This window comes from Panthera leo, chromosome D4 (assembly GCF_018350215.1).
Source record: "Panthera leo isolate Ple1 chromosome D4, P.leo_Ple1_pat1.1, whole genome shotgun sequence".
Taxonomy (NCBI): Eukaryota; Metazoa; Chordata; class Mammalia; order Carnivora; family Felidae; genus Panthera; species Panthera leo.
Genome location: NC_056691.1, coordinates 44,952,597 through 44,970,526, shown reverse-complemented (window position 1 = coordinate 44,970,526; position 17,930 = coordinate 44,952,597). Strand labels below are relative to the sequence as shown.

The 17,930-nt window shown below is 39.1% G+C and overlaps 1 protein-coding gene across 2 annotated transcripts in view; it reads left to right on the top strand.

Annotated features, from left to right (window-relative positions):
• The first annotated feature begins 210 nt into the window (after positions 1–210).
• Positions 211–17,930, top strand: part of MLLT3 (MLLT3 super elongation complex subunit) — a 285,760-nt gene continuing 268,040 nt past the window's right edge. Inside the window, exons 1-2 of one of the 2 annotated variants that reach the window (XM_042914008.1) lie at positions 211–402; positions 1,804–1,984. In XM_042914008.1, coding sequence (XP_042769942.1) covers positions 391–402; positions 1,804–1,984 — 193 coding nt within the window. In that variant the 5' untranslated portion in view covers positions 211–390. Of the gene's footprint in view, positions 403–820; positions 888–1,803; positions 1,985–17,930 lie in introns of those variants that run through there. The other variant, XM_042914009.1, reaches the window with a different exon arrangement.

Sequence of the window (17,930 nt, the reverse complement as noted above, 5' to 3'; positions counted from 1 at the left end):
CGGGAGGTGGCCGGTGATTGGCTCTTTCGAGCTCCCCCTGGTTTGCTCGCTCGGCCTCCCCGCGCGCTCCGCCCCGCCCTCGCGCCCTCCCTCCGCCCCGTAAGGCTCGGAGCCCCGGTGTAAGGCGCCACGGCGCATGCTCCGGAATCTCATCCTCTGGCCCTGGAGCTGCTGCTGCTGCTGCTGCTGCTTTTGCTTTTGGGGCTGAGTTTAATAAGCGAGCGAGCGAGCAAGCGAACGCGCGGGGGAAAAAGGCAGAGAATGTCCGCCATCTACCCTCCGCTCCTGGGCGCGCTCTCATTCATAGCAGCCTCTTCATGAATTACAGCTGAGGGGGGCGGGGGAGGGGGGTACCACACAACACCCCAGCAAACCTCCGGGCCCCCAGGCATGGCTAGCTCGGTAAGTACATGCAAAAAAAAATAATAAAAGACCCCCCCCCTTCCCCGCCTTTCCTCCCTCGCCCTGCGCCGCCGCCGCCGCCGCAGCCCAGACAGCGCCAGCGCTCCGCGGTTCCAATTAGAGAAAGGTTGGTACGGCTTGCAGGGAGCTGCCGCCTCTCCCTCAGCCTCCGCTCCCCTCCCTCCCTCCACCCCGCCCCCCCCCCCCCCCCGGCGCGCGCACACACACACACACACACACACACACACACTCACACACTAACACACTCGCCCCTCCACCACCCCCCCCCCCGCGCCTCCCTCTCTCCTCGCCTCTCTTTGCAATCGCAAGAAGCGCACTCTCGCTCACACGCGCGCACTCACACACACACTCACACGGTGGAAGGAGGCGAATAATAACTCAGCCATATTTCAGCCGCCGCCGCCGCCGGGAGCCGCGGGCACAGTCCGGGGACGCGGCGAGCAGCCTCGGCGGCCGCTACGATGGTGCGTTCTCCGCGGCGCGCGTGTGTGAGCCGGAGTGTGCGGGCTGACAGCGGCGGGGCCGCACGCAACTTTGCCCCCACGCCGGGCTGTGCGCAGTCGAGCCTCGGCGGCTGTCCGCCCGCCTCCCTGCCTTTCCGAATTTTATTTTTTGGGGGAGGTGGGAGCTACTTTGGGGCCACTTTGGCTCTTGGAAGTGTGTTGCGGGGGCTCTGTTAGGCTGGCCTCGCCGATCGCGTGGGGCTTTTCGCTGGGGGGTGCGGGGTGCCTTAAGTTATGGATGCCTCGGCGTGTTTTCCTGCGGGAGTGTGTGTGTGACGACGTCTCATTTTTGTTGTGCACGAACCCAGTGCTAAGAGCACGGGAGTTTGTGCCCATCAGCAGAGGCTGCCTGTAGTTTCCATTCCGCCTGGCACAGCGCTCCACACGCACGCACACACACACGTACACAAAGACTTCCTCGGCGTGTGCCTGTCGCCGCGGCACTTTCAGGGAGGGGGCTCGCCAGAACCCCCCCTCGGGGTCCCAGCTACCTCCCTTCCCACGCCGGGAAACCGCCCCGGCATCGCCTCCTAATTGTCTTCTAATTTGTTTCCGATGCATTTGTTGTCGTGCTCGTAGTGGCTTGAGTGAGCTCTCCCTCTTCCCCCCGACCCCCGGACCCCCTTCCCGATTGGGGGTAACATTCCGTTACAATCCCTGTCGGCGTGGATGCTGGGCGCCGGGCGGGCCGGGTGGGGTGTATCTGGGGGTGTGGAGTGTGCGCGCCCACGCGCGTGAAACGTGGATGCAGAGGGCACCGCCGTTTCCTTTTATGTGCGTTTCAAGAAGGAGGAAAAAAAAATGTCAGGCGCAATGTTCAGTGTCGAACGGTCGCCTTCCTGTTGTTCACGGCTGTCTCTCCTCCCCCTGCCCGCAGTGTGCCGTGCAGGTGAAGCTGGAGCTGGGGCACCGCGCCCAGGTGAGGAAAAAACCCACCGTGGAGGGCTTCACCCACGACTGGATGGTGTTCGTGCGCGGCCCGGAGCACAGTAACATACAGCACTTTGTGGAGAAAGTCGTCTTCCACTTGCACGAAAGCTTTCCTAGGCCAAAAAGAGGTAGGGCTCGAATACAAAAGGAGCTTGATCAAAAAATGTCTTTGCTCGCGGAGGAAACAATCGCTTGGCCCGGGCGGTCCCCTCTGCTCCTCTCCCCGCCCCCCGTTCTCCCCCCAGCGTCGCGCTCGCCGGCGTCGCCTCGGGACCTGGGTGCGCGGCGCCGCGCTGGCCAGGTCCGGGCTCTCGCCCGCGCGCGCGCCACTTCGGCTTCGGGAAAGTCACCGCAGAGAAAGGACCGTCAGGTGTCGAGTGTTTATTCATCCCAAGCCAGCCCTCACCGGTCCTCTGGGGTTAGCCGCGGGTTCTGTGGGAAGGTGCAATTAGTTGTTGGGTTTGGAGGCGTCGGGGGGTGGGGCTGGAGGGAACAGACAGCTTGCGCCTTTTTTTTTTTTCCTAGAGAAATTGAAATTTACCTGTGTTATTAGCAGGGAATGCGTGGGATGTAGTTATTGTTCCGTTTTGGGAAGTCGCCTCTCCTCGGGGTCTCCTCTGCCTTCCTCTCTGTGAATTAGGCGGGAGGTGCCCGTTGTCACTGATTTTTCCTTTCGTGGGTTAATCACCCCCCGCCTCGCACCGTCAGCATTTTAATGTTTAGTCGGCGGAGGGGCGGGGGGCTTACTCGTCCCTAGCCCCCAGTGGCACTTGACTGCTCATTGGATTTTTGAGCAGCTTGCCGAAGTCTCTGCCCGATGTGATCTGCGGGGAGGAGGGTCCCTGCAAAGGTCGAAGCTAAGTTTCAGAGGAACGATGTTTGTCCTGCCTTCTTCCTCACTTCTTCCCCACCTTGGATTTTAGCCTTGGTCTCTAGTTTGCATATCCTGCCCAGCCTCTCGGGCCCCAAGCACTTTCCATAAAGGGCAGGACAGTTTTGAAAAAAGAAAAAAGAAAAAACAAAACAAAACACCGGAGTGTTATTTTGAAAGAAAATTTAAAGAGGGTTTGAGAAATCCTGATGTCTATTCCCTTCAGCCTCCGGAAAGCTACTGTCTGGTTGTTTTAGTTGGATTAGTGGAGGTAACAGTACAAATACAATAAGGTGCTTTGTTTGTGAGCAGGTTTATTTATCTAACTCGACACAATGGTTAGTAGTTATCTTCCATTTGATCCGTAATCTTTATTGGCATCTAGAACTCCTGCAGTTTCTTAGAGTAACATCATAATAAATCCATTCTGCTTAGAGCTCCTGGAAATTATTGAACATTGAGGAGCTGAATAAAGAAAGGAGCAATGCTGTGTGCCTCCGAGGTGGCAGAGGTTTGTGTTGATGCTTATTTTTTGTTTCCAGAGCTCATGCAATGGGTTGTAGGACCCTATGTTTTGCCTTCAGTGGTTTGTTTTATAGCTCCTCCTGAAAACTTGAGCAGTCGAATTTGTTGGGCTTTGCTGATGGTTAACAAATGAATCCAGCTTCTAATAGAAGGGTAAGACTATGCATGGCCTAGAGGAAATAACATTTAGATTTTGTTAGCATGATAGATCGCAATACAGCCAGAGATCATTTTCCTTCATATTTCCTCAACACTGTAATTAGGATGAGCGTCGTCAAGTTTCTGTCACTGTTTGAGGTTGGGTGTGATGCTTCTTGGAATCTCCCTCTCCCTTTTCCATGTATGTATAGAGCCACTGCAGAGGAGTTGAAACAAAAGAAACCACCTTCTAAGATCCCTGGTAGCCACCATTAGGACTCCTTGGCTGCCACACACTTCGAGAGGGAATACATTTAACCAAAAAAGCAGTGTTTAGTATATTAGGGAAACTACGTCAGTTGGCAGAAGATGTAGCTCTTAAGATAACTTTGTTTAGGCTCCGTGGCAATCAACAAATTGGCATTATGAAATTAAAGATGACCAACCTCCCCGTATTTCACCACTGTTTCCCTGCTTCAGTGTGTGAGTGGGGATGCTCCCCTTTATTTCCCATCCTGAATGATTTTTGGTCCAGCCTGAGGGAGCATGAGGGTGCTGGCCCTGCACAGCCCACACCTGGGAGTTGTTGCTAGGCGTGGTAAGCCGCTTGCTAACACTGATGTCTCAGACGTCTCTAGCGAGAGATGCCTGCTTGCCCGTTGGGCTCTTCGGTTTTTATTTTCAACTGCGGAGTTTCTTTATGTAGTCTATAAGCCATTGTTTTAAAATGTTTATTTTTGGATTTTTATTTGTATGTGTGCTTCCCATGATGTGACAAGTCCTGGGAAAAATGCCAGCTTACATAGCCCAGGAGAGACCTTGTCATACTGTAATTACACATGATTCAGATTGCAAGGGAAGGTTCCTCTGTTCATTGGGAGTACTTAGTTGTAAATTCAAGTAACACCAAACATACCACTTGATCCTGGGACTTATTTTTTGGCTTATAACGCCTTTCAAAATGATAAGAATAAATAAATACAGAACAAGAATGCCAGACATGGCTAAGTCTACTCCTGTACCTTTTAAGGTGCTGTATTTGCTATCTTATAGATCTGTAAGTGAGAAATTGGAAATGGAAGACACTGCACAAATGGCTTTGTGAAAAATCTGAGTTGCAAGGTATTCAAAAGAAATGCACGTACTCCAAACTGTAAATGGCTATTAATAATGGCAAGGTAAATCACTTTCAGTATATACATTAGTTGATAAACGGAAGTGGACCTTAGCACTGAGAATGAACTGCTCAGCCACGAAGATGGATGAGTCCTTAGTTTGGTAAATCTTTGCTTTGGAAAAGCAAATTGATTTTTCAGGTTGATTTCCTTTATTCCACAGTAATAGTATGAGAACTTGCAGAGGAAGAAATTAGAGTATTTCAACTTGTTGCCTGATGAGAATTACATGTACCGTTTCAGAATTGAGCTAATTGTACTTGAATTCATGTGGGTTTACTCTGTCCCAAAGATGGGTTGGAGACTTGCAATTTAAAATTACTAGCACTGAGTCCTAGAAGAGAGATTTTGATGAAATGGTGAAGCCTGGAATATCCATTAGCTGTTACAGAATAAGCAGGTCAGAGTCTAATGCATTTTAAAACTATCCACTTGTAAAAAAAAAAAAAGACCATATCTTATTTATTAGTACCAAAGATTTGTAATAGTCTGATATGACTGAAATGAATAGTTACATTCAAAACATTTAATTTAAAATATTAATGTTTTCATTTTCAATATGATGGGAATTTGAGTGAACTTTCCTTCCAATTACAGCCATCCTTACTATTGCAGTCTGTTCCATTGACATTTATGATATGAAATCTGTTGCTTATTATTTTATGTAAGCTAATTTGGCCACTGGTATGGTTTGATGGCTTTTTATTTGTAGCCCTAGTCCTTTGAGTGGGCAGATAAAGCATAATAAATCCCCACTTACAACTTTGATTTAAATGTTTGAGCCCAGCGTTACTGTGTAGTTCTGATTTGTGTTAAACAGTCTTCTGAAATAATTTGGATAACTTTTTATCAGGGTACCTAAAATTTGAGGCCAGACTAGCTGAAGATATTGCGTGCACCTGGTGTGTTTCCTCTTCTTAAGTATTTCAAAGTTTTCAGAAAAAAAAAAACAACAACAAAAAAAAACCAAAACAGATGGATGACTATACTGATATATTCAGTGAGTGTTAGAAGATTTGGGTAGAGTTCTGTATGGAATTAAGATGACTGGTGAGAGCAGTTCTACTACTTGGCATTTTGAAGCAACATACAGCATAATTTTCCAAGGCACTTAAAAGCTGAATTATTGGAGGCAATCTCCTATGCTGTTAGTGGGAATATAAATTGGGCACGGACATTTTGGAGGGCATTTGGCAACATCTATTAAGGTTTTAGATGTTTATACCCTTTGACCCAGCAAGTTTACTTCCAGGGATTTTCCAACAGATACAGCTTTGCAACTGCACAAAGATACAGTGTATTTCTTGTGACTTTTTAAAACAGAAATTGGGAAGCAAGCCAATTAGGGAACCCCAGCTGGGTTCACTTAAATGATGGGGATTATAAAAAGGGGTAAATATGTTTGTAGATGCAGGAAGATCTTCAAGAGATATTAAGTGAAATAAGTCAAGTTGCTAGATCAGTGTGATCCCATTTAAAAAATATGCTTATAGAACTAAAAAGGGTATGTGTGTATGTGTATAAATAAATTTTGGATGAGTGGGAACCCAGCTCTTACGGTGTTGGCAGGGATGGGAGGTTGTTTTTGTAGCATTTGATTTTTTTTTTTTGAAAAGTTAATTCCATATATTTAAAACATTCCAGTGAGCACTCATTACTTTTTAAGACTAAAAGACAAAGAGTAAAGACCCAGTGTAGAACTATCTTGGGTAGATATTGCTGCTCCGTGGTGAGGAGTTTGGGTTAGGAATTACAGCCTTGTATTCGAACGCTGGCTTTAGAGACCTCTTGTGTGCTCTTGAGCAAGTCATTTCTGTGTGTGTCTTCTCACTTGTGTTCTCATTTGTGTTCCTGGAACGATGGAAGAAGAGGACCATTACCTCCTAAATTGAGGAGTAAATATGAATCAGCTGTTTTCCAGTTTATTGGTCTTCGGACCTCTTCAGACTCTTCAAAATTGATTCCAGAGAGCTTTTTCCATGGACTTGTATCCATTAATATTTACTCCATTAGAAATCAAACCTGAGACATTTAAAAAGTTATTTATTAATTTGTTGAAAGATAACAGTAATCAACCCATTATACGTCAGCATATAAATAGCATTTTAAAGAAAAATGAGTATTTTCCAAAAATGGGAGTGAGAAGTGTGGCATTCTTCTACTTTCTGTGTGTACACATCTTTTCACTGTTGTGAAATAACTGGCTCAGCTTGTGTGTCTCTGCATTCAGTCTGTTGTGTTCTCACACTTTATGGAGCCCCTCGAAGACTGAAGCACACTCGTGAGAGCATGGGGGAAAGAGGCAAAAATGTCTTAGAGTTGTGGTGAGAATAGCCAATCCCTGGAAGAGGTTTTGGGGATCCTGGGGTCTCCAGAATACACTCAGAGAACCAGATATTCAACGTAGAACCTGGCACAGACGAGCTGCCCCATTAATATGTGGAAGGTGATGTTTTAAAGCCACAGTTGATGTTGCTAATAAAAACATTTAATGGAAGGAGGAAAGATCAGTCTTCCAAAGTACTGGCATGGTTAAGTTCCATTGTAGCAATTATCCAGCGATTTTTTTCAGAAAAGGAGAATCCAAACTTGGCTTTCAGGGGATGCATTTTATAGTTAATATCACTGTCCAGTTAATGGCATATTATTTGTATAACGCAGAAGCTTTTGTATCTCTTATTTTAGGTGACCTCCTGTAGGACTGTCTCTGTGAGGTAGGACAGGGCAGGGGTAACAGTCAGTCTCATAATTTTACTTTAAAGATTACCTTGTTCTTTGCTCTTGGTTCTTTGAAGTTTCCTTCCAGTGGTCTTCCCTGGGCCAACCTTAGCCCTTTCGTTCTTTTTCTGGTCATCTATTACAGATGATTCCTACTACTTAACACATCTTTTACAGTTCTAAGATGTGGAACTTCTTCTTTTTTTTTTTTTTTTTTAAATCTCTTGGTGACTTAAGTCCTCAAAAGAGAACTTGGAAAGCTTAGATACTTGGGAGGGGAGGAGCTATACACAGTTGCACCAATGACTTAGTTAAGGATTCTATGTATTACTGAACTTCAGACTTTAATCTTTATTAAATTTTGGTCTCTGAAACATAATGTTTCACACTGTCCTGATGGAGATAATAGAAAATTCTATAATTGTTTTCCCTTGGCTTTTATACTTTCCTTGATTTTAGGTTTTACTCAAACAAGAAGCTACCACGTAGAAAGAGAAATTCTCTTGTCTCAGTAATACAAGTTAATATTCTTTCAAAACATTTTGTTTTGTGTGTGTGGCCAGAGTGTCTTTAGTTCATCCTCTTCCTCATAACATAGATTTTAACGCTTTAATCTTTTATTCTCTTATATTTTGTGGTTCTCTTTATTCTTGTTTATAGGGCTGTATTCATATTTGAGAATATAATTTGTCTGAAAAGAGTCCATTGATACTACAGATAATTCATACGTTTTTTTTTAAACTTACAGATAATGTAGAAGATGAGAAATTACATTGCACAATCGTACTGTACAGCTTTTATGAAGAACCCATGTATTTTTTTACATGCAGTTGAAAATGCTGTTATTTTAAAAAATTATAGATATGTGTTCATTATAGAAAAATCAAACCATAGATACGTAAAAAAGTCACTGAGAATTCTTTACAGCCATAATTAATATTTTAGTAAATATCTTCATATATATACATACACACATATAAATATTAACGTAAATTAACATTAATTCACTCAACAGGTGTTTTTTTGGAGCTCCTATATGGCTAGATCACTTCTAGGCGCTGGGGATACAGCACAAATGAACATTCCTACCCTCATGGTATATGGTGAAATACCATCTTTTTAAAGCTGAATTTTATGGTATTACATTGAATACACATTTGTCATAACTTTATGTGGACATTGTTCTTAGTGTTAATTTGTTATGAATAATGCTATGCTGAACACCTTTGACATATTCATTTTTATAGTTTCGCCTATAATTTCTTGGTGTTAGATTTCCAGAAGGGAGGTAGTTGAGACAAGGTACACAGGATTGATTGATTGATTGATTGATTTAAAGGTACATAGATTTTAAATTTTGTTGTGCATTACCAAACTTCCTTCCAAAATGATTGTACCAATTTATCCTTCCCCAGGGGTTGGGAGACTTCTCCTTTCCCCACATGGTTACCAGTACTGGGAATTAAGTTTTGTTTTTTAATCTTTGCCAGTTTGTGGATGAAGCAATACTTTACTTTTATTTGCATTTATTTGGTTAGCAATGCTACATAGCTCTCTGTGTGTATATATTTACTATTTGTCACTTATGGTATGCCTCTTTTGTGCCCTTTTTGTATTTCTCAAAAAAAAAGAAAAAGTACAAGAAAATACAAAGGAAAGAATGATATAACAAACATTCAAATCCCCACTACCAAGAATGAATAAATGTTTACATTTTATCCTATTTGATTCTTTGTTTTGATTTTAGAGAATTAGGTATTATAGATGCAGCTAAAGTTTTTAAGTGCTTCTGAATCCTTTTTTTCTAACTTTTTAGCCTTTCTTCCATTCTATTGATGCACATTTGCACATTTATATTGGTGCAGGTAATAGTACATTGTGTTTTAAAAATCTCCACCAAAAGTATCATAGCGAGTGAATCATTTTTTTTAATTGACATATAATTTGTATACCATAAAATTTACCCTTTGAAAGTATAAAATCCAGTGGCTTTTAGTATATTCACAAGGTTGTGCAACAGTGGCCACTATTAAATTCCAGAACATTTTCATGAGTGAATAATTTTGTGTCTTGCCATTTTCCCCTCTCGACATTTTTGAACCTTACTACATTTCATGTGTAGAGAGCAAATTCATTACCTTTAGGTCCTTCTGTTTAGTATTTTATGGCAGGAATAGGTTGTATGCTTACTTTTCTGGTCCCCTGTTAAGGAATATATAGGTCGCTTTCTGTTCTGTGCAGTGAACATCTTTGAATGTGTTACCTTTTACAAATGAACAAGGTTTTGAATATAGGCCTAGAATTTGAGGTGTGCGTGTGTTTTCATTTGTATTAGATGTCAGATTGCTCTACAAAGTAGTCGTGACAGTTTATACTCTGTCAGGGATGGAGTACTGTTTTCTCTACAGCTTTGCCAACATTGATTATTTTCAGATCTCTTAGTTTTATATTTAGTTGAAATATGGTATCTTTTGTTTTCATTTGCGTCTCTCTAATTTCTAATGGAGTTGAACATTTTCTATATGTTTATTGACCATTTGGATTTCCTCTTTATTGACTTTTAAAAACATCCTTTGTCTTTTTAAAAAAAGAAACTATTGGGATCTTTTGTCTTTTTCTTATCTGTAGGATGTTAGTCCTTTTTTGTTTGTGTTGAAAATATCTTGTCCCATTTTTGTTTCTTTTTCTTGTAGTCTGATGTGTGGTATCTCTTTGTCATACACAAGTTTTTAATTTTGTCAAATTGATCTATTTTGTTTTGTTTTCCTGTGTGGCTTTGGGGTTTTGTTTAAGAATATAATTTGTGGGCATGGTAATGTGCTTAACCGGCAGACTTCATACGTGCAGGACACAGGGAAAGGATTGGGGGAGACGTAAGAGAAAAAGGGGGTCCCTGCCTTCGATGTGCGTTTGTCTTCTGGAGCTGGAAAGGACCCTTGAGATTCTTCATCTTTGTTTATCTTCTTGTTTTACTTTTAACCAGAAGCCTAGAAACGTGAAGTGATCTTGCATGTAGATACAATGAGTCACAAATGTGCTGGTGTAAAGATAGCTAGTAATAAATGTGGTAAACGTTTACTTTTAAAATGGTGAATAATTATTCACTTATATTCGCAGACAAATGTTCAGCAATAATTACTTTTGTAGACATGACCTAGGATTTAATTAAGCGGTGGTAACCATGGTAGATGCTGTCTAAAAGGGAAAAGTTCTATAGCTTCTTTAAGGTAAAATCACATTTATTTTGTGGATTAATTTAAGATTTTCCTTTGAGATTAAATCATTAGGAAAAATTGTTACTGAATGGTAGGGATCTCCTGATAATCTGCCGCCTCCCCAGCCCCCCACCTCCCTCCCATGGTAGGATTGCAATGCCATGAAGGATCCAGAACATTGTTTTAAGAAATACTGTTGTATGACGTAATCCTTTTAACTTAAGTGTGATAAGTTTGCAGTGATTAAGGCTTGAAGAAGGCTATTATCATTGAATTTCTAAAAAGATAAGGCTAGTATTTGGGTGTGATTTAGTTGGTATGTAGTAGTTAACAGTTAACTTTTTGGATAAAATCAGTGCATCATCATTTTTTTTAAAGAAAATGATGGCTTATCTTGAACTCATTCTGAGGCCTGTTTATTTAAAATCATGTTCCTAAGTGATTATAAAGATGATCAGTTGAATTTAATTAGAGTTATTACCCATGTTAGAAGATTGATATTTTCTGAGCCAAATAAATTTTAAAATATTTAATTTTGCCAAAAGCAGATTTTTTTTCTTTGTTTCTTTCCAGCAGAAATCATTAGTTAGTTATTTTCCCATCAATACCAGGCCAAATGCTGTGTGTATGTATTGATTTTAAAAAGCAAAATACACATTAACAATTTCCTAAAATATTAGTAAGAGCAGTAACCTACAGAGTAGGGAGAGTTACTTGCCTCTTAATGTATCTAGATATAAATTCAGTCTGCATAATGCCTGTAATCTTTGCAGATAGGTTTTATGCCCTACTTCTTCCCTCTCCCTCTGAGGGTAGTATTGGGGGAGATTAGTATCAGATTATTCTAGGTACCTATTTATTTTGATAAATACTTATAATATTTTGGATGTTTAAAAACAAGGTTCATTTGGACTCCTATTATCCATACCTTTTACCCCAAATACTTCATTATTATGAGTTGCTGAGAACTGAAAGGTTTCTTTGCATTGAAGAAATACTCTTCTATTTGACAAAAATTTTTCCTTTGTTTGATTTCTTTCCCTGTTCCTGTATTATAAGCAACTGTTGTGTGGTGACTCAGTGAAAAATAGTTTAGGCTGTTGGGATTTGGTTGCTCTTGGTGGGATGGATTATTCAAAATGTTGACATAGCTCCAGATTTTCTTATCAGAGATGCTTGTTGTATGACTTTGTACCTATGCCCAGAAATAGTAACGAGCAGTAGGAAGTTACTTTCTCATCATATGAACACTGAGCAGAAGCATGTGTTATGTCCTCAGTCAGTCCCCACTGGCCTCTCCTTGGATATGTATCTATTGTTCCTCCTATGTTGCATTAGTTACACATCAGATGAGATGAGACCTATATTCTCTCTGTGGGTAGTATTCATAGCTTTGATCAATGCAGTCTAGACATTGGAAGTTTTTGACAACAATGTAGATTTGCAAGTCGGAGTTTTAGAATCCTGACTTTAACTTCCACTCCCCTAAGTGGTAAATTATTACTCAGTGTTCTGAAACTCGTTTCTTCTGTACCTCTAATAATTGACTTTGTGTAAACAGAGCCACCACTTGAATTTAGCAGGAAACATTGTGTTAGCTTAGAATCACATTTTCTAGAATGAGCTTTAGCCTATGTTCTAGGCAAAAAATGAATTTTTCTCCTTTCCTGTCTTTTCTCCCTTATTCTTTTTTTTTTTTTTTTTTCCCACCGACTTTGGATGCTTTTTAAAAAGCTAGACACAAATTTGAGAGACTTGGCCAGGTCTATCACTGTTTTTACTACTTAATCCATGAAATACAACTAGCCTTTTAGCTTTAAAAATAGGAGTCAAATGTATTCCAGTAACTTGTAGAGCGGTATTTAGCAATGCAGCAGGGAAGGCTCTGGCCTGGACCCTAGAAGGGATGTGTTTGGATTGAATAAGCTCTGTGGGCTCTTCTAGCTCTGAAATATTATTTTTCCTTAGTTTTTTGTCTTGTTTTGTTTTGTTTTAAAGGATAAGCTAGGAGCATATCATGGATCTAGTGTTTTCTTAACAAAATAAGTGCCATTTATGAGATGTCACCAGTGTATTGGCTATCATGCTAGACAATAGGTATGTTCTGATGTGTTAAATTTCTTACTTTTCATAAATGTGGTAGTTTGGAGAATGATTTTTTTTTTTTTTTTTTTTGAAAAAAGAAAATGTTGACATGAACTTGACTATATTGGAATTTTACCTTTTTTAATGGTGAGTGAGCAGTGCAGTGGGTATAAGACTTACCTGCAATAACAGGGAAGTAGGCTAATTGGATAATTCGCCAAATAGGTGATTACGTTTTCATTATGAAAAGTTACGTGCTGGTAGTATTGGTGCCATTTATACCAGCCATCGACACTACTTGTAGGTTGGAACATTCAAGAACTCAAGACACCCTATGTTTATTGGAAACTTCTTCCGCAAATCATGGCTCTTGATCAGGTAGGAAGGCCATTGGGTTTTCCATGAAAGTTGGCCGATTATTTTTTTTCTTCCCTATAATGTAGGCCAGACCTTGAAATTTTGTCAATTTGTTTTCCTGAAGCATTATGTTTCAGATAAGTACCTGTGTTTCTGTTGTCAACAGAATTATTGGGGACTTGGACTTATGTTATCATGTAAACAGGTTAAAAGAGAAAGTACGGTATATCAAATATTTGATCACTCACCATACCTTCAGGGTTTTGTGTTTAATAATTCAGATGCTTAATTGAAGTTGTCTTGAAGAGCAATTACCCTTCCACTCTTTCCTTGTAACTTGCTGCTTAACTTTTAAGGAAAAAAAAAAAAAAAAAAGGAAAGAAATTTCTATTTATTCCAGCTTGTTAAAAGGAATTGTTGAATGATGCTAGAGCCAAGGATTTAATTATACGAATATAAAAAAATACACAAATGCAGACGGTTTAAAGAGAGCAGCAAATAAATGAGAATTATGTTGTAAAGTCTATTCAGCTGGGAGTTAGTGCTACTTGACATAGTGTCTTTCTGTAGAGACTCTTTTTGGGGGTGGGGTGGGGTATTTTCATCATTGATTTTAGAATTTGATTCAGTCCATTTTCTTTATATCAGAATGGCCAGAATTATTCATTACTCACATTTTGAGAATTGTGTGAGAGATAAAAGTACGTGAATGAAATGAAGGGGAGAAAATGCTATAGCAAAATGTTCATAGACGTTATCTCTGGGAGATGGGGTATCGGGAAATTAAAAAAAAAATGTCAAATTGGCTTTATTCAAAGATTCAGCACCCCATCTAGCAAATAGAAAGGAGCTCTCAGGAAATTCTTGTGAAATTTGTTGGATTTTTCAAGCTTTCTTGAATGATACATATTATGTGAATATAAAACTAGATATTTAAGTGTACTTATGGACATGTTTACATTAAGCTTTTTAGTTTAGTTTTTTTTTTTAAAGTAATCTCATTGAGAACATAAAAATGTCTTTCCCAAGGGACATTTCATGTTTTGTTATTTGAAATTTTAGTCACCTTGTCATTTTGAGTGTTTTCCTTTAATAGCTCTATAATATATGCACAAATGTTTCATAAGTTGATTGTAAGCTTTAAAGAGAAACGTGTAAATACTCGTACCTTTCTTAACAGTGTTGCTGTGTTGAAGTTTGTAAAATTAATCAGATTAACCTCATTTATAAGTACATGATTCATGTAAGATATTCTTTGTAACAGAAAGGCAACCATGCTTAATATTTCAGTAGAGTATACATTTTTGGAGTACTAAGGAATGTTTTGAAAAGTTTTGATTTTTTTTTTTCCCTGTGAAATTTTGATAAGTATAACTTTGTTAACTAATACATTTATCTTGATGTGTAGTATTAGGACATTTTCCAGGGCCTCAATCTGACTTTAATAACGGACAGCAAACAAAAGGACTCTCATCATGTTTAGATGTATGGTAATAGTGTTAGAGATAAATAGGACCTATAATTGGAAATACAGACCCATTTCCAGTTTGTGTCTTTGTATATAGTTTGGAAGTTAAACTTACGTTGAATTGGGAGAAATAAAAAGTACCCAAATGACTACCAAAACAAAGGCAAAACAAATGTTTGGGGCAGGGAAATTGATGCATTTTTGAATTGATGCATAAGCGCATAAACACAAACAATATTTCAGTATGAAGACCGTTTTAATCGTGTTTCATGCATAAACTACAAAAATAACCAGAAGTTTTACAAAATGAAAATTAAAATGTAATTTCCTGTTTTGAATACACGACAGATAGATTAATATGAACATTCCTTGATCACAACTATAAGAAATGATTTCTGCCAAATGACAAGAGTTAATTCTAGTAGTCTTAAAGGTCTCTTTACAATCCAAAATTTTATCTGATTCAGTCCATGATATTATGGTCTGTGGGAAACGTGTTTACATTTTTAACATTAAAAAAAAGAGCGATTGAAAGTGCTATGCTCAAATGCATAGCAAGACTACATGTCAAATAAAAATAAGTCTGTTTTCCCTTTGGTATTAGATGCTTTTATAAAATTCATAAATGACAGATTAACTCCACCTTCGATGTAAAACACAAGACTTGACATTTGTGATCAGAGCATTTCTTTACTAGCTGCTGGAATAAAATTGCCACGTTAAGTTCCATTTGCTAGCATTTGGAGTAACATTTTTCATGGGCTTAATTCAGTTCTGCTGATAAATTTTTATTTAACTATTTCTGTTCCTTTGGAGAGAGCTCTAAATGGGATTCCTAATAGTCTGGATTCTTTTCTTCAGGATTAAGAAATGTATGAAGATGAGGAAAATCTACTCTTTGGCACCATGATTACAACTCACAGTATTTGTTTCTATTTTTATTATTAAGTTAATTTGCAAGTATAGAAAATCACGTATTTGTTTTAAAATCTAGTCTCGCTAAATACTCAAGGGACCATGCTAAAGACTGGCGCATTTGAGCAGTATGAAGCCTTGGTTTTGAATATTGCAACTTGTTAGAAATTCCAAATTTGGTACCAAATTAAATATACTCCTAGAATTTTATTATAGTACAGACAAAGCTATGGTAGACCAAGATAATGTATAAATGGCCCTTATTTGGAGCATATTTTGCAGTGAAAGGGGAACTGAAGGACAAGGTGTTCTCTACTTGTAGACTTGTAAAGGCCTCAGAGTTTTCTTTATGTTATTGTAGAAAGACATTATTTTTGCTTTGGCGTGCTTAAAACTAAAGGGCAAATGATCCAAAAGAATAATCTTGAAATTCAATAGCAAGAAAACTACTTGACATTGTGGGCTAGAGGCCAGCAAACGTGTTGCTTTCATTGAATGCGTGGGAAATGGGGCAGGCCTGGAATTTAAAGAGACAGGGTGCAGTACGCTAGAAAAGAAAAGCCGTCCTGTATGATTTGCTTAGTGGGAGAAAAAAAAAATAGACTTACAGTTTTCTCTAAAGGATCTTTATTGGATCAACTATTTAAGACACTGAGTGAATTTTTTCCTAACTCTGCCTCCCATCTCCCTTAGCCCTCTTCTCTTGTCTGAAATTGGTGCCGGGTAAATTTGTTTATAACAGAGGAGAAGCAGCTTTTCAAATAAAAGTACTTTGTAGCCTGTTCAAATGGAGTATAATGTAATTCTCCCTGAAATTGAGCACTTATTACTTTGTTTATGTAGCTGTTAAAAAGGGAGGGAGGGTATGATGGTGTGTGTGTGGGGGGGGGGGGGCACCTACAGGAACCTCTGCTTTAGAAAAAAATTTTTTTTCTGAGTTTTACTCCCCCATCCACTCATGAATCCCCCTTAACCCCTCCCCCACCTCCCACAATCCCTCAATAAAATAGTATTTAAAAGACTTGAATAACCAGTCCTATGTACCAGCTTCTTGCTTGAGGCAATAATGTTGTACTATTTTCAATGGGTGGTCCTGAATCTCCATGGGAGATTTTACAGGCACTGGGCTCCAAGACCCACTAAGTGTATTATTTTGAACATAACCAGTTACATTCCCGAGCCATAGAGAATATACAGAGATAATTTTACATTATTGAAGTCCCATAGTTAATTACTTACAACTCAATTTGTTTAATTTTATTTGAGGAATTTATGGTTTAAATCTCTAGAAGTGACACATAATATTAACCCAGGATTTGAGGTTTCCTTTTTAAAACAAGTAAGCCATTCATACATCTGTCAATTCAGGAATACCCATTGGCATGTATATTTTAATTCATAGGTGCTTTTTGTTGCTTTCAATTTTTCTCCTTTAGGAAACAAACACCTAGCAGTCACTTCCAAATGTTACAGTGTCGAAGTCCTGTTTCTCTTACCTGAGATACTATAAAATGATGGGATCTGTTGTAATAAAAAAAATATATCGGTAAATTTATGGTTAGTATCTTTTGCTTGTGGCATGTAGCCTAAGTATATACCACCCTGAAATTTAACTAAAATTGCATTGGGCCAAACCTTTGTGGAAACAGGACTGGAATTACAAATTAAATACTGGATTGAGATTGCCCTTTAGGGGAAAAAAATTGTTCTTTAGGAAAACTTACTTAAATAAAATTTAAGTAAATAAATATTTACTTATACATTGTAAATATTGAAATGGGGAATGTTGCAGTCATGTGCATTCCTACATAACTTAGTTTAAAGTGATTTTGGAGTTTCTTCCCAGTGTGAACCTACAGTTATTCACCAGAGTGATAACATATCTTTGTTGGGTCATTGATTTGATTTACTTTCTTGCCCTTATTTATGTTCTTGAGAAAATTAATTTCTGAAGAATGTTGGCTTTCTGTTTAGAATACGTGTATATAACTCCTGCGGTAGCTCTTTTCCATAGGCTAAGTAGAGAAGAGTTTAAGAGCAGGTACCTCAGATGTATTGGTAAAAGCCAGATGATGATATTTATGACGGGCCACTGGTTTTGTTTGTTTTAAATAACGTTAAGTAGTTTTAGGTGGAAGATTCTCATCTTTGAAGAACTGAATTTGTTCCTTGTACAAAAATTACTATATGCTTGTTTGAGTTCATGTGTAAAATGGTGTGAATTCCGTAGTTTTCTTCACTGATAGAATCAAAGATCTGGCTCACCAGTTTATGGCAGTGACGAAAATGTTTACCTTTTCTTTTTTTGTCTTTCTTTTCTCTTCTTTCTTTCTTTCTTTCTTTCTTTCTTTCTTTCTTTCTTTCACCTTGGGACTAGTCCTTGAATTGCTAAAAAGTTTTCCAGTAGTTTTTATAAGTGAGTTTAAAGAAGTGATAGCCATCTGAAGTTTGTCTTGTGTAGCCAGTGTTTAAGAGTTATTAAGATTGTCTCCACATGAAAAAGAAACCGCTCTCACGGTTATACATGTGAATAAAAGTTAAAGGTTGGTAAAAATTAGCTTGTCAAGTAAACTTTCTGACTGAGGAATAATTTTGTTTTCATTATCC